The sequence below is a fragment of the Lytechinus pictus genome, chromosome 10 (genome assembly GCF_037042905.1).
Source record: "Lytechinus pictus isolate F3 Inbred chromosome 10, Lp3.0, whole genome shotgun sequence".
NCBI classification, from domain to species: Eukaryota; Metazoa; Echinodermata; class Echinoidea; order Temnopleuroida; family Toxopneustidae; genus Lytechinus; species Lytechinus pictus.
In genome coordinates this window covers 37,057,699-37,083,790 of record NC_087254.1, presented here as the reverse complement: position 1 = coordinate 37,083,790, position 26,092 = coordinate 37,057,699, and the positions used below count along the sequence as shown (strand labels likewise).

Below are 26,092 nucleotides of genomic sequence, written 5' to 3'. Positions count from 1 at the left end.
GAGGTACTGAATTGCTGTCATAACTTTCAAAGTTTATGAATTGTGGACAAAGGGGTAGTCAAGTATCACTGACAAGTCTTGGGTCACATAATCAAGGTCAAATGTCATATAGGGTCAATGAACATCATATTGTATCATTATATGAATGGTGTTTTTTGTGAATAATTATAGAAGTTTCCAAAGTCAGCATTGCTACTACATGTACATCGCGTAATGCAGGTGAGACTGCCAGAGGCGCTCCACTTGTTGAAAATAATTTAATATCTATTAAGAATACATAACAACATACTCAACACAAAATTACAAATAAATGAAGAGAATTAGAAGCGCTTGCCCAGTCAGACAAGTAAATTTTTAAATAGTTGGAATATACTTGCTCAAAAATCTACTTCACTTGCCCCCAAAAATCCTTGAAAATAAAAAGGTTTACCTCTTCAAAAGAAAGTTTTGCGGTTTTATAAACCATTAACCCTTGATATACCTTGTTATTGCTTTTCTTTTTCCAAAGTGATTTTATTTTGCCTGCTATGACCAAAATTAGGGTCAATATCATATCATATCGACCTTACTTTTGGTCATTCCACTGAGAATTTTGCTTTCTACTGTGTGAATTTTGCTTGCCCAATTCGGGCAAGTAGTTTTGATCTTTACTTCAAAATACTTGGCCGACTCTAACTTTTACTTGCCCCGGGCAATCAGGCAAGTGCTTATGTAGCACCCTGTAATTATAGTGCACCAATAGAAGAGAATGTAAAGAAAAATCAAACCTCCAGAAAGTTAACCTTTTGTTTAATAGCAATATTGTATTCAATTTCTATGTTACTCATCGAATAAGGTTTAAAAGCAAACAAAGTCAGGGATCTTATTTTGATATTTGTAGAGATGTAAAAAATATTTTAATGATAGAAAAATGTATAACATATTAAAGGGAGTCTCCCTGAATACTTTAAAACATCCTTTCAAAATCTGAAAATATTTTTATTTTGCTTTGATTGATTCAACCAATTGTATTTTGTCACAAAGCTTGTATTTGAGGACATGAAATAAACAGATGCAAGAACGCCTTGGGTGAAATGCAATGTTCAGAGGAATCCTTTCTTTTTATTTCAGAAAATAAATCGTTATGGGCTATCGCTCTATACAAAAGTTTGATAAGAAAGAGACGGTTATCAATTAGGGTTTTGAGATTTCTCAAAATAGTTTCTTCACAAATGACTCCCTGTAGTCTTTTAGTCATCTAAATGAATTCCCTCACTTCCGTGATCTAAAATGAATTTTTCTGCACAATTGTTAATCTACTTTTTTTTTTCTTAATTGCTGGAAATTAATGTACTCAAGTTAAATGTGGAGTATATTATGCCACATTACCCCCTCGCCTTCAAAAAACGTAATTTCTTATCATTACATGTGTATTTCCCTTTCTTCAATTTATTCTAACAGAAATTACAAGATCTAAGGCTAGCAAGATTACCCCTGAAGATGACACATTTTTCAATTCCTTCCTCTCTGGGAGTGAACCTACAAGCCAGCCAAAGAAAACCTTGGGCAAGAAACTTCAGACACCAGTGAAAGTGGAAGATGCTGCCAAGGAAAGTCATGGTGAGAAACCTACTCGATTATCTTCAATGTCAGCAAAGAGCTCAAAGACCAAGAGCAAGATTCCATCACAAGACAGTGATGATTCCGATGAAAGAGATACAGAGAGGAGAGTTGGAAAGTCCATCAAGAAATCCCATTTGGGTTCAAGGAAGGCAGACAGCAGAGAAGCAAAGAGTGAAGCTGTGTTGCAACCCTTGCATGTTGATGTAGGACTGCCTGAGCCAGTTTTGCCACAGAGTACTGCTCCTCCAACAGAAGGTGTTCCTGAAACCCCCAAGGAGGACTCCATAGCTAACCAGGACTCGAGCATCCCAGAGTCAGAGGATAGTGCAATAAATCCTGAAATTGTCAAGTCAACAGAGAGCTTCTTGTTGGTAAAGTCATCAGATGCTCGAGAACTTGAAGAAGAGAATGACAACATGATGGACAAACCTCTAGGGCAAAGCCTCGAGAGTAGTAATTCCACAAGTACTGGTACTGTTGAGGCAGGTGAAGATGAAGTAGAAAAGTCTATCCCAAGTCGCTGCAAGAGTAGCGACCTTGACACAAAGTCAGAATCAGAGAACACCGATGAACAGACGTCTGTCAGGAGTGATAGTGACTTTGTTGTGATAAATGAACATACAGCCAGTGAGCAGTCTTCTGTCTATCTTTACGACACCAGGGAGTCGCCAGAGAATGCATCTCCAAAGCACTATTCATCATCCTCGAATGGGAAGCGCAGTCCCACTGATAGTGACTTTAGTATCATCTCCGAAGGGCGCTTCAATGATATGCAGGATCCTATCCATGCCAGTGCGCAGAGCCAAGATGTTGGAAACATCGTCGAGCAGGCCTCCATGGCTCTTATTCACCGTGTGTCTCCTTCATACTCAGCCGATGTTGAGTCAGAAGATCAGGACGATAAACTGACTCCATCCTCGAGCACTGACGAGCGTCCTAGGTCCAGTTCAGAAGAGGGGAATATCATCCAGGAAGAGCGTACCTCCACACCTACCCCTAAGGACTCTCAGAGCCATAAATCATCGCCACAGTCACCTCAGGAAGAGGACACACCAAGATCTGTAAATGAAGATACCTTGAAAGGTAAGTGCAAATGTTTCAAACCATATTTGTTACGCCTGTTTTCTGTCCTCTTTCCTGCCTGCAAATTTTTATTCTCCAATAATTTTTAATTTCTCAAATAAACTTTTAAGAAATGAAGCTTTTTATCTTGGGCAAGGTGGGGAAATGTTGCTGAAAAATTGGCACACCAATTTTTGTATTGAACCAAGAATTATTTAGAGCGTAAGGAAGTGTTAATCAGTCACTCTGATATTTTGGCGGGAGTTGCTACAATAATATGGTAGGGGCCTTTGTAATTCAGTCCAAGTTCATGTCAATATCATTAAATGTAGGGTAAAAATCAAACAAGCAGACATGTACTGTATAACATCAAAAATTTCATTGTAAATGGATTTTAAAGGTCAAGTCAATTCAAACAAGTTCTAAGTTCATGTAGATATGAAGAGAGAGTAACCAAACAAACACTGAAAAGTTCATTGAATTTGGATTTTTTTTCTTAATAGGGTGACCGTTAATTTTTGAAAATAATAATTATTTTGTTTTGAATAATTTGTAATTAGTTTTGATTTTTTTTTAATAAAATGGTGAAATAGATGTAAAACCAGGGTGGTATGTAAATGATGAGTAGGGCTGCATGTCAAACATTTTTCTTTAAAAGGACAAGTCCACCCCAACAAAAAGTTGATTTGAATAAAAAGGGAAAAAGCCAACAAACATAACACCGAAAATTTCATCAAAGTCGGATGTGAAATAAGAAAGTTATGACATTTTAAAGTTTCGCTTAATTTCACAAAACAGATATGCATATCCTGGTTGTTATGCAAATGAGGAGACTGAATGTCATCCACTCACTATTTCTTTTGTAGTTTATTTTATGAAAAATGAAATGTTCTTATTTTCCCCTCATTGTCAAGTGAAACAACGCTTCATTCCTCCATGAACATGTGGAATTAGCATTGTTCAATACTGTATGGTTCAGTCAAGTTGGTCCTTATTGTCAAATCTGAAGAAAAAAAATTTATTACCTTATCTTTAATTATCTTGCTAATTTTCATTCCTGTCTTTTTATTTGTTTTCTTTTTAACTTTTCACTTTGATTTGGTCTATTATAACAAAATAATTTGTTCTGTTTGGAAACAAAAATTAAAAAAGAACACATTCATGATTAAATATTAAATAAATATCTATCTTTGTAAACCAAAATTGTTAGTAATAAGATTCTAGTGAAAGGAATTGTTTTTTTCCCTTTTTCTATCTTTTTTGAGGCATCAAACTCAAAACAGAACCAAAGTTTGCGACACAAAAAATCTGCTGAGCCAAACCAAAATTAATACCCTTCATCATGAGTTGTATATTGAGAAACCTGGGGGGCGTTTCATCAAACAATTAGTCGGTGGTTTTCTCCGACTAAATGTGATTTTCACCGACTAATTTCATTTTCACCGACAATTTTGCCATCACCGACTAAATTCCATTTCATGAAAATTTGTCGGTGATTTTCTCCGACAAATTATTGGAAACCACCGACTAATTTTGTCGGTGGCCTTCACCTACCGACAAAACTTATTTTCACCGACTAATCAGCCTTTTGAGGGCCTTTGCAGCTAAAATCGATCAATTTCAGTTGATTTTGAATGTAACATTTTAATAAATTGCTTATTTTTCATTTCATTGAGAAAATTCAAAGAAAATGTATTTATTTTTAGTCAATGACAAATAAAAAGTAGACATTTCAAGAATAATATTTTCATCTTTAAAACTATATTATATCAATCAATACATAGGAAACATCTTCAAATGTACACATTTTTTCAAACATAATTTTCTTTAACCCAAATAAATCATTGTGCATTTTTTAATCAATAATGTCTGATAATGTCTGAAAAATGCGACCTCATTGACTTTTGTACAAGTTTTTTCAATGTTCATTAGTGTTGTTGGTGTTGCTGCTGCTGTTGTCATCGTGATTGCTGGAATTGCTGTTTGTTTTTGCTGCTCTTGGTGTTGTGGGTGTGGTTGTTGCATCTCCTGGTGCAATTAGTTATTTTTGCTACTGATGTTGCTCAAGGTGGTGCCTGTGTGGTTGCTGTTGTCATCGCTGCTACTGCTGCTGTTTACGAGTGTGGCTGTTGCATCTCCTGAGGCATCTATTGATGTTGTCGCTTGTGTTGTTGCTTGTATGATTGCTTGTTAAAATCCTTGCTGTTTGCTTTGTTTCTACTGTCGTTGTTGCTACTGCTGTTGATGTTTACCACTGTGGTTGTTGCATCTCTTGATGAAGTTATTTATGTTGCGCCCGATGTTCCCTGCATGATTGTTGGAGCTCCTGCTGCTGTTGATGTTGTCGGTGTGGTTGTTGCATCTCTTACTGCAGTTGTAGTTTCAGCTGCTGATGCTGTTGTTGCTCCTGCTGCTGTCCATGTTCATGGAAGTAACTGAAATGGATTTAATTTATAGAGCATGTGATATTTTATTAATAAAGATATCAATTTCCATCATTATTGATATCAGTCATTTATTCTTAATTTAATTATCATTGTTAAAACATTTTTTTATTTCTAATGTTTGAAATAAGAACTTTAAGTTCTAAATGGTTAAAATATTGTCACCAAAGCCTTATTAAACAATGAAAACAAAAAAGTTAATAACAAAGAAATGCATAAGAAAATGATTAAAATTTCCTCTTTTTTTATACACAATTGATTTTAATGACTTGGGTTTTTCTCATTGGTTTACCAAAGAAAGGGAGTCAAAATCCAAAATTATCACATTTGGTCTTTATTTCTTGAGCCAAATGCTGATTTCATGCAAGAGTCATGTTATCATATTAAATTTAAAAAAAAACAACATCAGGAACAGCAGCATGATTTCTGAAGCGAGTGCACAATCAACAGGCAAGATTTTTTTTTTTTGGGGGGGGGGTAATCTTCCAGTGTTACTCCCATACAAAGCAGATGGTGATGGGGCGGGGGGGGGTCTAATAGGAATGCAGAACAATGGAACATTCATTTACTACTTTGGCAATAGAAAGCAAGTCACACCATCTAGCATTGATTGATATTGGTTGTTTTACAACTGTCCAATAAATATCACCATTAATCAATTAAGCATCTAAGCACTTAGAGATGTCATTGTTTTCAAATATTTGAGTAGAACAAATAAAGAAGAGAGCAGTACCAGTAATTTAATATTTTTTTTAATGTGACTTTACTTTCTTCGCCAAAGTGAGGCAGTCATAATTAAGAGTGTTTTAACTTACAAGTGACATCACATTTCCTGCCTTCTTGTCTGGCTCTCCTAAACCTTCAACCATTTATACTTGTGTAACTTTGTATCTCATGTCTGTCTGAAAAGTTTGGTTGAAGCCTCCACCTGAAGGAAAAATAGTATTGAAATAACTAATTAAAATATTTGCCATAATCTGGTATTTCTTCTCACATGTATATGTACATGTCTAAAAACAGGAAATAAAACATCTTTTGATTACCAGGTTTCATATAGAAGGGGGTAAATAAAGGGTTCAAGTTTTTATTATGTTAATAAAAAATACAAACAATAGTAAAAATGACATATGCTCTGGCTGAGAAACTTAAAAAGTGAAATTATTCCTCACAATGTAGCTTGTATGTACATACACATGAGCAAGTAGTGCTAAATGGATTGAGGGGTGAGAGCAGGGGCTCCGGAAACCGGCGGGGGGGGGGGGGGTGCATGTTAGCTGCAGGGTCAGCGGAACGGTTTTTACAGTGAACGGGCTGACCATGCAAAAAATCGTAACCAGATGGTCATTTCATATTTTTCAGCCCCCGCACTGTTTTCCAAAACCATGTACAAAAATGTAAAATTGACCATCTGCTTATGATTTTTTGCATTGGTCAGCCCCCCCCCCCTTTCGGCTCAGCCCCCTCACTTTCAAAACCGTTCTGCTGACCCTGCAGCTAACATGCAAAATATATTGAATCTATTATGTCTTTCATGCTTATGTAATGTTTGCATTTCAAACTGACTTTAAATAGAAAATCCGGTCACAGTCCGATTTCATTGTCATTGATGTGGGTTTTTATGATTTTACATTCTGCAACCAAAACAATATCCTTCATTATTTTTTAATCATTATCGCATTTTACTAGTCTACATGTTACCTGTGGTTGCATTTCAATCTCAGTATTTCTTCACCCATTGCCAAATCTTCTGTCACATGTTCATCAAATTGGCCGCTGGCACATTCCTTGCTGTAGTAGACCAGTCAGAGCCTTGCTTTCTAGTTCCAGATCCGTCTTCTTCTGCATACTGTTCAAATGTCCATAGTCTGAAATTAAAATATTAATAATATCACATTGTTATACATGTAGCAAAGAAAATATGTAGATTTACAGTGATCATTGAAAAATACTGCACCTTCAATGAATATTGTTGACATTTCATAAAGGGGAATGATCGAATATACCAATCATTTTTCTTCTTTTATTATCCTGAAATTTATAGAATTTACCAACAATCGGTCAACAATTTATCCTTGTTAATTCATATAATTTTCACTTGATTATAAACAAGACGGTAATTAACACATTAACCATACAAAATAGTAAAACAGCTTTTTCAATAATTTTTTTTTTTAATTAAAAAATAAAAATAAAAGTTTTTTTCTAACTCAATAGCGCTTGGATACCTTGCCGGTTAAAAGCCACAATCAAATTAATAAAAAATATGAATAGGCTCCTAATTCATAACTGCAGCAAATTGCATCCCCATCAAACCATCAAACTGTCAACTATTTCTGGACTGTGACCTTTGTTCAATGGAACTTTAATATGAGATTCAAGGCAGAAAAATACTTGGGATTGATGAGATCCATTCCATATTCTCCTATATTTTTTTCTAATGAAGAGACCTTTAACCTTTACATGCTATTTAAGGTTAGGTATGACTAGACTCTAACTTTATGTGGTACGACAGTATTTTTCAAAAAATAGATTAAGAGACATTATCAACAATAATTTAATTTATTTACCCCAATAACACCGATGCTATTGCAGATTCATGCTAAATAGTAATTTGTCTAAAAAATTGACTTAGAAAAATAAAAGCCAAACAAACTTCATAATCGCACACAAATGAAGAGCATTATTTCGTCTCCCCCAAATTGGACGATCAATATTTTTTTTTAAAGGGAGCTATGAAATGGCTCATTTCACTTGGGTGCGCAAAGTCAAAGATAATTTAAGATAGATCTAGGCCTATAAAGTATAAGCTATACCAGTACGGCCACGGGCCGGTTGCACTATTTAAAACTTAGATCTAATAATTTTTTTATATCTAGATTTTAATTTTTATTGGGTGTGAACGCACCTCTGCCACAATCGCATCACCCCCCCCCCCCCCCCGCCCGAATCCTCGACAGCTGTCGAGAGCCTTCACTTCATTCGACTTGTGACTTGCTAAGGCTAAGCCTACATTAATAGTTGAGAACATCCACTTTACAAATTTACCACTCACACTATTACCATGTGATTTAGCTCCTGTTCAATTCCAATTTCTGTAACACAGAATTAGGATGGCCCCATTGGATATGTGTACATTTACAATTGCACACGCTGGTTTGCCTGGTGATCAAGCCAATCTCCGACTACACCGAGCAACAAAATTATTACAAAACCAAAGGAAATGAAAAAATATGATTTGCAACATATAATGACATAAAGGGAGAACAATATAAAGAATTCTCTTTGCAAAATTTATAACATTGCAGCCATGTGCGGATCATAAAAACGTGACAGCCGTGAGCCGTGTCGTTAGTTTGGACCTGAGATAGTTCTACAGACACAGAAACACGGGTATGGGACTAGACTGGATTTTGTACTGTCAAGTTCACCGATCGTATCGACAGGGGTCCTGCCAGAAGATCCTCTTTTCTTGTAATTCATTTGATAATCACGCACAACGAATAATTCAATCACCTTACATACAATATGAACGACATTTTGAAGGGTTTTACTTACGGTAAAATCCTCATTCACCTCTACGAGGACCTTCGCTTCTTCTCATTTCTTCGTTTCATTTCGAATCGTCGTGGCGAAAACATCAATCAATTTTACATCTTTTTCACGACTTTGGGAGTGGGCGTGGCCTAATTAGTCAGCGAACCTCGTTCAAGACGATTTGTAAAATAAAAATTCTCTGACAATAGTCAGAGGAGCTCCGAGAGTTTGATGAAACGAATTTTTGTCAGCGCTGACTAAATTGTCAGCGCTGACAATTTTAGTCAGCGCTGACAGTTGTCGGACGAAAATATTGATGAAACACCCCCCAGATCACAGGCCAGTGAAAGTTCAATGAAATTATTGATTGAAAAAAATGAAATCAATGTCTCACGATGTTTTCAGTAACTGAGCACTTTCCTTTTATTTTAGATACAGTTTCATGTACAGGTACACTAGATGTATGTACAGTCAGAGTCTCCAATAGAAAAATTCTGGTTATGATTTCTTATAAACAAATTTAAAATGGAAATTTATAATTTACTTTGAAAAAAAGTTGCAGATTTATGTACAGCATATTATGACTTACATGTACATGTACACCTGGTGGGTGTTTCATACATATGTAAAGCTGTTCGTAAGTTAAGAGTGACTTTTATGCGCTAAATAATCACCATTGATGGTGAACATCATTTACCACAAGGAAGGATCACTAGTCGTTCTTAAAGTCGCTCTTATCTTACGAACGGTTTAATATGAAACGGCCCCCTGGACTTTTTTTTTTCATTATATACCCGGTAGTTGAAACTTTGAATTTTACAGTTTCCCCTTTTATAATAGATTTAATTTAAAATTGATTTTGATTTTTTGTTGCAAATTTTGAATAATACCTTAATGATATTGATATTCAGGCAGGAAAATAATTACATATGAGCTCAGGGCAATTTTGCCTCTGAGATAGTCGAAAGAGCCCTGGAGAGTGAAACAAAGAGCCTGGAATCCCAATTCACTGTTGACTTTTAAAGCTTATCTAATGTTGCAGATTTAGTGTTGTTAAATGTAGCCCCCCCCCCCAGAAAAAAACTTACAGAAGTTTTTACCTTTATCCAGGCCTATTGCTTTGGTCTACATTAGTTTGGGAAGTGACCAGTTTGTGTCACTGTCCAGTGGTCAGCCCTATATGTCCAATGTACCCTAAAATCAGTTTGCTGCCCTCTTTTAATGAAAAAGAGAGGAAGAAAATCACTAAGTGCTTGTTTGAGGATAGAGGGTATAAGGGCTGGAAATAAGTGCTCAGATATAAAAGAAAATTAGGCAGATTCTAAATTTGAATGTACAATGAACATGTGTACAATGTAGAGCCATGTTTAAAGTAAAATTCAAACAGGTCATCCTGTCAATATGAATGAGAAAGTTGATTTAACAGATTAGATTACAGATCACTGAGATTGGGAAAGTTTATATTTTGGACCAGTCTATTGTTTGCTAGGTGTAAAAAGAATGGATTTGTCCACTCCTAGTAAACTTGTGTTGTGGAAATTGTTCTGATCTGTGACATCATACTTGGGTATACTGTTCTGCCGCCACTGTGCGGTAAGTTCAAAGTAGTGCCCAGCTTAACACCAAGAAGCAAATTTCAGTGCCTGGGAGTTGGATACTATAGAAACAGACTTTGCATTGAGGGATGTTATTGTTTGCACTCTGCCTCCTTCATGTACTAATTCATCTGTCAAAATGGGAGTCTTTGAAGCATAACACTTTAAAGTGGAATTGAAAAAAAAAACAATCTTTGTGTCAAAGATGCAAACTTGTGAAAATCTATGCCTTCATGGCTTTCTCCTCAATCAAGAGTCTTACATGTAGTTGGGTTGGGTTATCATTTTGTCCTGGAAAGATTTTGATGTACATGTGGCTGTAAGAATATTGAAAAATAAAAGAAAGAAAGAGAAGTGCACCCCTTCCCTCAAAAAAAAAAAGATATGAAAAATGCCAAAATAAATTAAATAAAGTGTATAAAATGAAAATAATACAGTAATAATGATGATGATAATAATAATAATAGTTAAGATTATAATAATAATGATAAATAATAAAATAATAATAATGATGATGGTTATAATAATAATGGTAATAACATTGATGATGATGGTCATGATTATGAAACAAATTAATGAGTAAAACATGAATAAATTAAAACAATATAAAATTTCAACAATAACCCCCCCCCCCAAAAAAAAAAAATAATAATAATAATGCATTTATAGAGCACAAAAATATTTATATTTATTCTATTGTGGTGCAAGAGCTTCCCAGATGCTGTGGATACTATTGGAATAGAAAGGTTTTTAATTAATGTAATATGTAAAGTTGTTAAATTTCAAATGTCGAGGGGAAGTTTGTTCCATAGTTGGGGGCTGATATAAGAAATAACCTGTATCTCCTAATATTGCTGTAGTCTTGTGTTGGGGGTACTTGCAGTGTGAGCGTACATGTATCTTGTGAGCTATGAAATGATGGTCATGAGATCAGGATTTTAAGTTCAAGAGATCTGATGTAACTTGGGGCCTGACCATTAAAGACCCTAAAGACAATCATATCTTTATGTGATTCTTAACTGGACAGGTAACCTGTGTAGAAATAAATAGAAAAAGTGACTTGCATTAATTATAACACGAAACGATCTCAAAATTTCCTTGGAGGAAGAAATGGATGTGTGTTTGTCAAAGTTCAGTCTGTACATGTACATACGAGCCTTTACACTGTACTGATCTAAAGCCAAGATGACGTCAATGAAGAAGAACATTCTAAACACTCTCATGTAGACTTTTAAAAAAATCACTGCTTGTTCAAACATTACTGTTTTAATAGACAATTGGGTCCCCTCCCCTCATTGTCATTTGATTTATTTGGATTTTAAGCAACCTCTTCTTCATTAGTACAAATAAAATGTGCATGTACACATGTTGTAAATTGTTTACATGAAAGATGTTTAAGCTGTAGTAGTGTAGAAATTTCACTCTAAGCTGTTTAATTTAAGTTGTGTGTGATATATATGCGTTGAAAAGATCAGGGACAAATGCTCTGACATCAAGAGATCATGTAAATAAAATAGGAGTGAAAATTCTTTTGAATTGTATATACTTAAGAAAGTCATTTGAGTTAAAAGTTCAGGACTCATTTTAGAATTGGTCACCTTGTTCTGTACATTTGTACATTGTATTTTCTGTACCTGGATTTATTGTACCTACATTTACATGTACAGTATATTATCAAAGCAATTTTTTATTCATTTATTAAATCTTTTGGTAAATAGTAGATTTGGATGAAATTAACAATGTCATCCTTTAATAAGCGCACCATCTCTCATCATTTTAATCAATGTTGTTTTTATCATGATCATCATCCTCACCACCATTACCATTTCTTTTTCGATTTTGAAAACCGGTTCTGTGTTGACACTGTTGAGTAACTACTGTACTACACAATATGCATATAGAGCATGCTTTTAATTGACAGTAACTGTCAATTGGAAGGCAATACCGCTGATATCTGAGGAGCAAAAGGAAAGAGCTCTGAAAATAATCTTGATCCTTTTAACTTGATTTTCCAGCAGCCAGTCCTGAAGGTGAGGAAGGGTTTGACCAAAACAGTGCAACTCAACCACAAAAACTACTTAAGGTAAGTATTGATTTCCTTTCCTCTTTTTTTGTATTTTTAATGTAAAATTGCGAAAAATCATGAATATTAGTGATTTGTAACATTGAAACTTAAAAAGAAGCAAGATGATATTCTACTCCTGGTAATTAACAAATTGAGGTCAGAAATTTCACATGATTTCCCCCTCAAATTTGAATGAAATTGAAAAAATTTAAGGACAAGTCCACCCCAACAAAAAGTTGATTTGAATAAAAAGAGAAAAAGAGCATGATCGGTTAAGGGTTAACATTGAGGTGAATTTTTTTAGGTACTTCTATCAAAATTGCTTTTAAAATAATCTTTGATATCTCAGGTTTCAAATAACTTAGTTTCATGAAGATTGATGATTCCGAAAGTACTGGAATAGTCCTTTTTATTCATGGGGGTGCTGTTACCTTTCATCACGGACGGACATTTTTACTCAAATTAAATTCACTCTAGTATTATTGTTTTTAAAGTTACTCTTATTTGGTTTGGATGTTCTTGCACTCTGAACAGTCATCTATTATCAAACATAAATTAGTAGAAAAAAAATATTGGGAAGTAATTTTTTTTGGTAAGTGTTATCATTTCCATTCTGTCCGTGATGAAAAAAAAGATGAAAAGTTTTTTATTCTTTATCAATATAGAAATAAAAAATAAAAAGGTGTAGAGGTATCTCACTAAACACTGTACATCATTGTATTTGAACATGGCTGAAATCCATACATTTTATTTTATCCATATCATAAACTCAATAAAAAATGATCACGGACGGACATTAATTTCATCACGGACGGACAAAGTAAATTCACTCAAATTCAATTCACTCTCGTTTTATTGTTTTCAAAGTTACTCTAATTTGGTTTGGATGTTTTTGCACTCTGAACCTTAATCTATCATCAAACATAAATTAGTAGAAAAAAATATGGGAAGTAAATTTTTCTGGTAGATGTTAACATTTCCATTTTGAAATATCCGTCCGTGATGAAATAAATGTCCGTCCGTGATTATTTTTTATTGAGTTTATGATATGGATAATATGTATAGATTCAGCTTTTTATTCTTTATCACTAGACACTGTACATCATTTTATTTGAACATAGCTAAAAAAAATACATTTTATGCATATCATAAATCAATCAAAAATGATCACGGACGGACATTAATTCTCATGGACGGACAAGTGAGCAATATAAAAGCAAATACTGCTATACTGTGGAATGATCCATATGCAAATGAGAAACTATGCTGAGCAGATTATGAATTTAAAATTAGTTTCAATTTTCAGTGAAAAATGGCACTGAGAATTATTCAGAACTCATATGGATGGAAACCTACAATTCTTCACAATTTTTGTGATATCTTTGTTTGCCTGTTATTGGAGCTAAATTGTTGTCAGGAAAAAATTGTTAAACATAATTGGAATGCAGATAGAGGTGGAAAGCTACATGTATGCCAAAAAAAGCAGGAAATAAAATATGGCAAGAACTGGTCCAAAGCTGTACTTCATCAATTCAAGCTTGCAGAAAGTGAAGGAAAAGAAGAAAGTAGAAATAGAATGCATAATCTGATAAGCAGAAAATCATCATTTTTTTCAATGTACAAACCTATGGATTCACAATGCTTCTAACAGAACATGACATCAGGGTCTTGAGGCTTGTGAAAAGTACAAGAATACCTTTTTTCAAAGTCCATTTTGGAGCTAATTTTAAACAAATTGCTTATCTGGTAAACTGTGAAAATGCATACTATTTGTAAAGCTTGCACTGCATTGTTTAGAAGTTTAATAAGCTTTTGATTGGTATATGATTTATCAATTTCAATTTTTGATTCGGTCAGGGCCTAAATACATGAGGGCTGTTGATGTTATGGGGCAAAAGGTGAATTTGAAGAGAGCCTCTGACAAGTGTTGTGGACATACTTAATCCACCAAACAAGCATAAGGATCAGCAACCTGTGAATCTTGTGGATTTAGTTTATAGACCTAAAAAACATCTTTGCTCTTGGAAAATTAATGCCTTAAAATGTATTAACATGTATCATCATGATATACCATAAAAATACTTGAATCAACATGATCATTGATCAACTAGATGTTGATTTGGTACAGGTATTCTATAATTTGAAAAAGAAGACAATGTGCACTAGGACATTCTTTACATTTGATTTTGACAAGAAACGTGTTTAAAAGCAATCATATGTCTAGATTATACTGTGCGTCTAGCATAGAAATCAAGTTACTACAACTTAAATCAAGTTGTAGCAACTTGATTGAAGTTGTAGCAACTTGATTGTGCAACTAATACTGTTTAATCATATTAAAAAATGTACAAATCATCAATACAATAGCATTTGTTCCCCAAAAAAGTAATAAGAACTTTTTACAAGGTACTTTCAATGTATTTTAATTGTGTCTGTCCGTGATGGAAAATATTTGCAATTATCTCAGAAGTTTGATATTGGTTAAGAATTCAATATGCTGAACATAGAAAGTAACATACCTCAGTATTAGTTGCATTAACAATTATTGGTCAATGTTAAGCTGTTTAGATAGAAACAATAAAAATGTACAAAAATTCTGAAAACCACATATCTATCATGTCCGTCCGTGATATGACACATTTAGTGGATACCTATGTTTGTAGGTAACCATGGCAACAAACTTCTTTCATCATTCAGCATACTGTGTCCTACCCTTCACTATAAAACACAAAGGAACCCTGTTCATCTTATTCCCAATTTGTTACAAGCCTTCAAAGTTTTCAAAATCTATCAAATGTCCGTCCGTGATGAACCGATCACGCTCAAAATCAAACAAGCATAACACTGAAAATTTCATCAAAATCGGATGTAAAATTAGAAAGTTATGACATTTTTAAGTTTCGCTTAATTTCACAAAACAGTTACATGTATATGCACATCCTGTTTGGTATGCAAATGAGGGGACTGATGACATCACCAACTCACTATTTCTTTTTTATTTTATTATATATTATGAAATATTTCAATTTTCTCCTTATTGTCATGAGAAACAAGGTTTCATTTCTCCATGAACATGTAGAATTACCAAGGTTTGAACATATTGTGGTCCAACCAAGAGGGACCTTATTGTCAAATCTGTGAAAATTGAAATATTGTATAATTCAAACAATAAAAAACAAAAGAAATAGTGAGCGAGTGACATCATCAACTCTCTCATTTGCATATCACTGAGTTGTGCATATCACTGTTTTGTGAAAAATAAGTGAAACTTTAAAATGTCATAACTTTCTTATTTTACATCCGATTTTGATGAAATGTTTAGTGTTATGCTTGTTTAATTTATCTCTATTGATTCAAATCAACATTTTTCTGGGGTGGACTTGCCCTTTATTAAAAAAGAATCAACTGGTTTTGTTTAGGTCGGTACAGCCAACAAAACTTGTTTTTGCCTATAAAATCATGGAATAATGTTGACATCTTCAACTTCGGATCATTATTTAGTCTTGAGGCACATGTTTGATAATCAATGCATACACATAATTACATGTGCATTATTTTCTCACATAAAAATGTAGAGCTGACAATTGCTGCGCATGGTATCGGAATAATTTTTTACAATACACAAAAAAATCTTGTACATGTAGATGTGTATTTCATATTGTTTACTCTAATTAAATAATATGGGATTATTAAATTACGGGCTAGTAGATAAGAAGAGAATACATACCGGTACCGTAGTGTACATTTCCAGAAATACTACCGTGCCATGCAAAAAGCAGACAAAAGCATGAACATGTTTGTTTATTCTACTGCTCTCGTCTCTTTTCAACAATGGAATTATACAGAAAAAACCCTTGGAAACTCACTTTTGATGGTAAAAACTTATGAAGCAAGGACCTTCATGGTCTAAGTAAAATTAGATTTTACATGTATCTGTGAATTGTAAATCATCAACACATAACTTTATTGATGCTTCATTGCTTGGAACTATAAATTGTAGAGCACTTTACTGAAGGTTTTAGTAAAGGAAGTGTAACACCATTATAAGCAAGTATACATGTAGTTGTTATGAGTAAAATAGTCACCATGAACTATTCAATAAAAGAATTCACTATAAATGACTGATGGTGTACATGTATTTAGACATCACAATGATGTCATAATAAAATCAAAATTGAAAAGTTCATAGATCTGTCATAACATATTCTTCAAAAATATAGATTTTTCAAAATTTCATTAATATGTTTCTTCCATTTACAATGTACAGTAGGATTAAAACTAAAAATAAAATGATTTCGGACTTTCCAGGGCCCCGTCTTCCAAAGAGTTATGATTGAACCATTCAACCTAAAGTATGGAAATGCATCAATGTCATAATTTTTTCTTCAGGAATTTTTCACAATGTCCTTAGTTTGTAATCAAAGAGAGGCACACAAGTTTTCAAGGAAACTATGAATGAATGAATATACAGTACATGTACATCAAATCTACAAAATATTTTGAACAAACATGTGTTTCAGATGTTGACTTTGCTGGCTTTCCATATTGTAGTTGTGGTTGATTGGATCAATCATAACTCTCTGTAAAATGGGGCCCTGGTCCTAGTGTTGTCTTCATTCAAGGGTTTGACCTTGATGATCACTCTGCAATGTAAACTGAATAATTGACTTTAACCTCTCTAGATTACGCTATAACTTGTATTTCAAGGAATTTATACTTGTAGTTTGAGGATATTTTATTAATGTTATTTGTGACACCCTTTACATTTCAAGTTAAAAACAACCCTTCATTGATAATCATGCTACATGTACCCCTTTGGACTGATCATGGTCACAACACCAAAATATGTTGAAATCACTGATGAATGTGTTCAATATTTACTGCGTGCACTTTTAAACGAAACCAAAACCCAAGAAGAGAAGCAGTCTTATTTTAAAGAGTAAAATGAGAGGAACAATTCAATAAAAGTTTCATCAAAATCAGTTATGAAATAAGCAAGTTATGGACGTTTAAAAAGTCTTGTACTTTCTATGGGGATCCTCAAATTGGCAAACATGCTTATAAATGGCTGATTTTGTGGACAACTCTCCATTTGTTTTGTACACAAATTTTCAGATTTTCCTCATTTTCCTCATTTTCTTTCAAATTGCATCTTGCCTCCTTCTGAGCACAACATATCATTGGAAAATATAATTCACACCACTTACATAGTATGTCAAGGTCAGGAGGAGTTAATGTGAAATCTGTAAAATTAAGGGGAAAATCTGAAAATTTGTGTACAAAACAAATGGAGAGTTGTCCACAAAATCAGCCATTTTTAAGCATGTTTGCCAATATAAGGATCCCCATAGAAAGTATAAGACTTTTTAAACGTCCATGACTTGCTTATTTCATAACTGATTTTGATGAAACTTTTTTGTGAATTGTTCCTCTCATTTTACTCTTTCCAATAAGATTGCTTCTCTTCTTAGGTTTTGGTTTCCTTTAATACTAAAGGGGGAATACCCCCTCCCATCTCTGTTTCTCCCCTCACTCCCCCTCTTTCTCTTTCTATATCATCCCTAGATCTCCTCTCTATATTTCACCCCTCATTTAATTCACTCTCTGACCCTCTAACCCTCTCTGCAAGCTGTACATGTACAGTGTATGTCATAGGCTGTGGACCTCATTTATGAATTATTCATGAGGAAAGTGTCATAATATTGTTTCGTCTCACAATGTTCAATAGCCTTCTGTGTGTCAATATTTGTCCCAAGAAACCCACTAAGCTGGTCCTAAAGCCAGATTTATTGCCATTGAATTGGGAGTCAGTTCTCCAGCTATTCAAGGGAAGATGTTTGTTGCCAGCAGAACTGAAGGGGGGAGGATCAAAAGCTGGCATTCTTTTCAACCTGCTAACCTGTTTTCACTGCAATGATAAAACCACTCTTTTTTGAAATAATGTGAATTAGAGCAAAGATAAAGAGAGCAGACAGGACTTTTTCTTGAGGTGCTTCTGATCTTTTTCTTGAGGTGCTTCTGATTTCCGAAGACAGAAAAGTTTGACTGCCCAGGGCGGCCAACTGCCAGCACCCTTTGATGCGAAGGAAGGGGTGCCAGCACTTTCACAGAGGGACACATGTACATGTACCCACCAGTATACCCTATTAATCATCAGGACTCCATGGAAAACACCTTATCAGGTGACAAGTTGTGGCTCCTCTTGTTACGCTTGTTGCGCAAACATAATCATTAAAATTTTCATGAGCCCTGTCTTTAATAAATTGGTCATCCTCATGTCAAGGACTTCTCAGAAGATACCGAAGAATCCAGGGCTCATAATTGTCTCAAGTGTTGTGAGTGGACATTCGTGCGAGACATTTCTTCTGTTGGTGTTGTAAGTGGAGTTTGATCCATTGAACATTTCAAAATTTCCAAAAATAAACTTTAAAAAAATCAAATTGGCAGTCTAAATCTTTTTTATTTAAAAAAGTTAAAATATCTTTATTGCCATATTGTGCTTTCAGATTTTCACTTAATTTATTTAAAGTATCCAACATGTTGATTTTTTTTTCAGTTTCTGTCTGCTATTTTACATTTTATTATTCATGATTTTGCTTCTCGGATCTGTATGTGGTGCTGTTTGTGTATACGTAGTTTACAGGAGTGCAAGACGTATTTGATATTTTTACTGTGAAAATGATGTGTGTTGAAAGTTTTTTGGATGGTGTTGTGCAAATCAAAATCTGCATTTTCTGACTCTTGTTTTCAGAAACTAGCTGAGATGGCCCAAGTGCTAGAAGCAAGAGAAGCTCAGATAATTCATCTCAGTCAACAAAACGGTGAACTGCAGGAATCTGTTACAGATTACAAAAAGTAAGTGCGCTTTCTAACATGGGCTTTTCACATGATATGGCTCAAAAGGAAACTAGACAGCATTGGAGAGATGCGCAGTACATTGGGGGAATCTCCATCACCAAATATTTGTGAAATATTTAGATTTTCAGCCTTGTTGATAAAATAAGAATACTTGATATGATAACAGACAAATTTGGCAATTTCATTTTCATTTTTTATATCAAAATAAAGTTTGAAGGTTGTGTCATTGAAATCACCTCCTAGATATATCCAGATCTTTCCCAAAGATGTATTTTTAAGTAAAAGTGTATGAAATGTTTGCCCGCTTTGATTTTAAAGAATTGTAATGAAAAACAACATTTTTTAGCAATGTGTAATAAAAAATACTACAATGTACATGTAGTTTGCATTGATTGCTTTAATAAAAACACTCCTATTTTTCACATCCATTTTAAAGCCATTTTATTCTTTCATTCGTAATTGATCCAAAGGAAAGTTTGGAACACATTCAGTCATGAAAATGATGAAATGAGAATAAAGAAAAAATGAAATAATTACAGAAAAAAATAACAAATGATGAACTTAAGTTTAAAAAACTTTCCACAAATTTTTGTTTCAAAATATTTGGCACTGGGACCTTTGTATTTGAGGAAAGAGGCATTTAATGTACTTTTCATAATTTGATGTAATTGTATAACAATTTGTAAAAAACACTTCATAAGAACACTAGTTGATCAGAACTTTTATTACTAAGATCTGATGGGAGGGGGATTGAAATGACTCCCCACCCTCACCCCACACACTCCTTTGTCCTGGTAATGGTTATTAAAATAAGCCCAATTTGAATTTGGTCAAGTCTGGAACCTGGACAACATTTCTTGATTATTATTGGCTTATAGCGTAGAAACACAGGTGTCAGATGAAACAGACTTTGGTGTATATTAAAACATCCAGCAAGTCACTTCATTGAAACACTTTTCAGAAGTCGAGAACAATGAGGAACACCATGCCCAACTGCGTAGCATTTGGCTACGTGTAGCCAAACCACATACATACATGTATTTATAAACCCAACATTTACAATGTACACATGTAGTACATATTTTTTTAATAATATAGTAAGCCTCCAGTAACTCCTTACCATTATGTCATATGCAGAACAACCTTGAGTAGTAGTTATCTTGATTATTTCAGCTAGACAATTTCTTTATCCATTTTCACAAGCTGTACTGGTACTCCTGGCTTGTAAATTCGTGGTATATAAAACTCTTCACACCAAATTTTATGACCAGTGATATGGAACTAATTCCTCTTTATAATACTTTGATGATGTTATTTTCGTGACAGTTACTTTCATGAAGTCATTTTCATGTTAATACTTCCATCATAAATGTGATTTCACAACCTTTCATATCCAAACTAATGCCTAAAAATCTGTGGGATAATTTTGTTGTACAATTTTGTCTCATACCATAACTCAGAAAGATTTGTCATTTATAAAAATTTTGTCATATTATGTTATCTTATGTCTGTTTGCTCTAATACATGTTCTGTATATCATGTTTTTTTTTTTTTTTTTGGGGGGGGGGTTGTTTAATTTAGTTGTTACATAAACCTATGAATATAATATAATCTATCTCCTTTTCTAATTGTACTTTGCATCATTGTATTTTTGTGTTTTAATTTTTTTTAAAGTTTTTATCTTTGATGCTACTTTATTGTAATATTGGGATACAAACTTGTACAGGCTTAATCAAACTTTTTTTTTGTATTCCTTGACACATTTTACTTTGTATGTTTTACTAAATACTGTAGATACAAATGTACACCTGTTTGTAACATGCCTGCATAACCTTGAACAGTTTTTGATGCGGTGAATTAATTGTGTAGATTTCTGTTTTTGTAAATTTCAGGATGGACAAAAAATTTTGTGATATCTGTGTTTTAAGATTTCCTTGTAATTTTTCACTTCTTTGTGAGGTGCATTTATCTATAGACTGGCAGCTGGCTTCGTACTGCACTGTAAATCTGGTTGACTAGCTTTTATTGCTTGATTGCTAATACAAAAAAGTAAAAATAAACAACCCAAAATAGATTCATCTCACCACCCAAACTTACTGAACTGGATGACTACCGTATATGGAGACATTATTGCTATTTTTACCATGCACTACTGCAAGGGACCTAATGATTAAAGAAATGGCAATTCAATTTGATTCCACACTTGAGCTGAGCCCGAGTCATTGTTTGTGAGTGTGTTTGAAAGTAAACGTTTCAAAACCCTTTTTGGCCAGAATCTCTCATCTCTATTGTACTGTACTAGGTTAAGTGCACCCAAGAAAAATGTTGATATGAATAAATAGAGAAAAATCAAACATGCATAGTGCTGAAAATTTTTATCAAAATCGGATGTAAACTAAAAAAGTTATGACATTTTAAAGTTTCGCTTATTTTTCACAAAACAGTTTTATACACAACTCAGTGACATGCAAATGAGAGTCGATGATGTCCATCACTCAATATATTTATTTGTTTTTTATTGTTTGAATTATACAATATTTCAACTTTTACCAACCAACTTACATGTACATGTAACTGAACCATAAAATGTGATAACAATACCGTAATACCCATATGTTCAGGGCGGAATAACACTTTGTTTCACAGGACAATGAGGAGAAAATTAGAACATTTCATATTTTATATAATAAAATACAAAAGAAATAGTGAGTGATGTCATCAGTCCCCTCATTTGCATACCGACCAGGATGTGCATAGCTGGTGAAATTAAGCGAAACTTGAAAACAAGGGAGCTTGTCCCTTGTCATTGCAAAATGAAATTTAACGTCTTCAGAACCTGACTAAAGAGTTCACACATTGGATCAGTTCTGTGGAGAAAAAAACATTAAGGAAAATTATACATATTGCAGAACAGAGCGGCATTCATCCACCAACCTAGATGTGTACCATTTTCTCCCATTTTCATTCAGTCAAGCAGCACTGGCAGAGGAAAAGTTGAAAAACGAAACATACGATCTTCAAAACCTGACTGATGAGTTCACCCAACGGATCAGTTCTATGGAGAAAAAATTACAACTGGCAAATAGAGAAAGGGATCAATTTAAGAAAGATTCACAAAAGATGCAGAAGGCTCTAAATGACATGTAAGTATAGAGGGATTTTCTAATAAAGATCTATTTCATTATGGTGAAGTACATGTATGCATGTTGTAATTCAAATACATGTATGTAAATTTTTAAGTCTTGGTCAATCATTGTCATTTAATGAAAACATCAAATAAACCATTCATTTATTTATTTATATATATATATACACTCGGCAAAAAAAATTATTGGACACTTATAAAAGTTAAAATATTCCATATAGATATTTGATTAAAGGTAAATTATTGTATGTCATCATGACCAGACAATATTCCTCTTCCAGTATGACATGACATTTTCATGTGAACAGTCATGCATGAGTGGTTAAATGCTTTAAACGATAGCAATGTCAGTAAAAGAAAATTGCAAGAAATGGAACAGTCGGTGCATGGCTGGTTACAGGCATTAAAAAATAGCAATGTCAGTAACAGGAAATTGCAAGAAAATGATCAGTCATTCTTTCAGTTATGAAAGTTTCTGTGGCATAAATATCCATTAAACGATAAAAGCAAACTTAAAGTCAAATACCACTCTAAAAGAGAAGAGAAAATTATCCACCTTGGACGCATCACTCGGGGCATCACTATTCCACTGAAATTTTAAGTCAAAGTTAGTCGATGAATTTCAGATCCGATAGTTGGTGCAGTGACAAATCGCCTTCTCAACGCAAGCATCCTTATCCTCCTATCTTCTGCAGGGGTGGTGGCCCTAGGTCGACCACTCCTAGGGCGGTCTCTAACTTCATCAGTAGCCAAATACCGCTGGTTCAAATTTGAAATTGTTGTTGGTGAAACTTGGAAATATCGAGCCACTCGTCTAAATGACTGCCCAGAATGCATTCTTATTGCTCATGCACGCTCTTGGTTGGAAAGCTTCATCTTGAAAGTGAGTGTCCAAATGATCCATCTCATTATGCATCTCATGATGCATCCCTAAGCATTTAATTCAAATGAAAACCACCTATTGAAATTGTTGAATGTATGCCTACAGGATGGCCATGATCATTAGCATTTGAATGGTCCATTTCTTGCAATTTTCTTTTACTGACATTGCTATTGTTTAAAGCATTTAACCACCCATGCATGTCATACTAGAAGAGGAATATTGTCTGGTCATGTTGACATACCATAATTTGCCTTTAATCAAATATCTATATGGAATATTTTAACTTTTATAAGTGTCCAATAACTTTTTTTGCCGAGTGTATATATATATTTATTTATTCATCCATCCATTTATTTATTTTATTTTATGTATTTATTTTTTTTTGGGGGGGAGGGGGGCTAACCCCTCCAATGTATGTCTGATTTGGCATACTTTATTCAAGTCATGCTTTGGGTATTGATCTGTGTCAATGATTTTCCTCTTACAAGTATTCACAACAAGTGAAGGTTTTGATCTTTTATGTCATTCAATGAACCTTGTTCGGCTAAAGTATGTGGAGAGTTGTTGAAATACATTAGGCAGAAAAGTTGTTTGCTTAGTGTCATTCCTCTCATGACAATTCTAAGGCTTTCTTCTTTTCCCTCTCTTTTTGTTATTCCTTTTCTTCTCTTGAAATTTTCAATTGCTTCCCTTTCTTTCTCCTTTTTCCTTTTGTTTTCTGTTTACATTTTCATTGTTATTGAATTGAATTTAATTTTTCTTCCCTTTCCCCTTGTTTGCTGCCTGTTTGCATTTAATTATTTTTTGCTGCTCCCTCTCAATCTCCTCTCCCTTTAATTGATTATATTTCAACCAATATTTTGTTTACAAATCTTTTTCTTCTCTCTCTTTCTCTCTCTCTGTATGTTTCTCTCTTCCATTGTTGTAATTCCTTTTCTTTTCTGTTCTTTTATTTTTTCTTTTCCTTTTCTTTCTTTCTTTTTTTTTTTTTTTTTTTTTTTTTTTTCTTTCTTTCCTTCCTTCCTTCCTTCCTTCCTTTTTTCTTCCTTCCTTTTTTCTTCCTTCCTTCCTTCCTTCCTTCCTTCTTTCTTCCTTCCTTCCTTCCTTCCTTCCTTCCTTCCTTCCTTCCTTCTCCATTTCTCCCTCCCTCTTTCTTTCTTTTTTTCCATCCATCCTTCCATCTATCTTATCTTTCTTTTTATCTTACTATCGATCCTTCTCTCTTCCATCTCCAGTGAGAAGAATGATATTACCAGTAAGGTGTTATCTGAGAAAGATGAGCAGATCTCAGAGCTGATGATAGAGGGAGAGAAGCTCTCAAAACAGCAGCTCCAGAATTCAAACGTCATCAAGAAACTCAGGGCCAAGGAGAAGGAGACGGATAAATTACTTAAGACACAAAAGTAAGTAAAAAGGGAATGATTTTGCATACCGAGTTTAATTAACTTTTTTGGTAATAGTTTTAAGCTCTATGTACTTCATATCAGGAAATATTGAATAGAGCATTGTGGCCCAGTAAATTGGTCTCCTGGACTTTGAAACAGAAGGTCATGGGTTCAAAAGACGTAAAACGTTTTGGATTTTGAGATATTAGCATGCTATCATGATATATTTGAATTTCAAATATATCAAAGTAATGATGAATTTTGTTTGTTTCTGCAAAATCTGAATCTCATTTATCATAAATCTTTTTACCTTCCAAATAAAGTTTCATTAAGGGAATACAAATATTTAAAGTAAAATTTCCAGTATAAGAAAGGGGAATTTTAGCACTGCTTTCTAGAATTGCATCATTGCAGGTCTAAAATGAGTTTGAAAATGATAGTCATATGTTGCAATCCTAAAGCTACCTTGTATATGAGATCAGGAACATTGAAGCAGTAAAAGGGATGAAGAATGCATCTCTCATTAATAACATACTTTCTTACTATTTTGTTGTGACAGGGAACAGTTGGATCAAGCAGAGACAAGAGTTTCTCATCTAGAAGAAGTCTTAGATGCCAAAGAAGATGTAGAAAAGAAACAAAAAGGTATGTCTTTGAAAATATTTGTATATCACATGTGACATTTATCAAATCTATTTCATTTCATGTTTTTGTTCATTATTTTTATCTCTTTTTGTTTCAAACAATACTCTGTTATCAATGAATTGGTTAAAATTTGATTTGCGAATTATATAATTGGTTGAAATTTTGTATGAAAAAGTATCTATAGTAAACACTGAATAGTATTTCAAATGAATGAAGCCTCAAATAAAGTACCCATGAAAAAAAATGTTCGTGATTATAGAATTTGTATTAAAATGGTTAGTAAATAATAAATGATGAATTGAATACTGAATAAGTATATTATGAACATTTTGAATATGTAGATCAAATTATCCCTATTGAAACCATTTTGATTGAAACATTTAATCTGATTTCTGGTATCAATTTAATTACTTGAAATACAAATATACATGTTATACATTATACATACATGTATATAATTTTACACATACAGATGCCATTAAGACATTGAATACTGCTGTTGAGAAGCAAGAAAAAGAGATTTTGAATCTCAAGTCTGAATTGGAAGAAGGGAGAGAGAAAGTACGCAGCACACAACATGCCTTAGATGCCTCCTACAAGTAAGTTAAAATTTTCTTCTGAGAAAATTATTTCAAGACACCATAGTTTCATTCACGTAGATATTCTTCTAAATCATTTTGTTACTGTATTCAAGAAAATACACCAAGAGGGTTTCAGCAGACAAATTTTTAAAAACATGATCTGTGTTTAGCTCTTATATTGTCATTGGCCCCACAAGCTTGTGTTCCTTACCTATATTATGAATTTAGGATTGAATGAATGAATGAATGGAATTAAATTAATAACTGACTTAATGAATGAAAGAGTGGATGGA

General features: G+C 33.7%; 1 protein-coding gene across 2 annotated transcripts in view; it reads left to right on the top strand.

Annotated features, from left to right (window-relative positions):
- The window catches only part of LOC129269571 (TATA element modulatory factor-like), a 60,329-nt gene that overhangs the window by 9,074 nt on the left and 25,163 nt on the right, over positions 1–26,092 (top strand). Inside the window, exons 2-8 of one of the 2 annotated variants that reach the window (XM_054907083.2) lie at positions 1,441–2,685; positions 12,253–12,320; positions 19,054–19,157; positions 22,130–22,303; positions 24,424–24,591; positions 25,133–25,218; positions 25,691–25,817. In XM_054907083.2, the coding sequence (XP_054763058.2) occupies positions 1,441–2,685; positions 12,253–12,320; positions 19,054–19,157; positions 22,130–22,303; positions 24,424–24,591; positions 25,133–25,218; positions 25,691–25,817 (1,972 nt within the window). The remainder of the gene's footprint in view (positions 1–1,440; positions 2,686–12,252; positions 12,321–19,053; positions 19,158–22,129; positions 22,304–24,423; positions 24,592–25,132; positions 25,219–25,690; positions 25,818–26,092) is intronic. The other variant, XM_054907084.2, reaches the window with a different exon arrangement.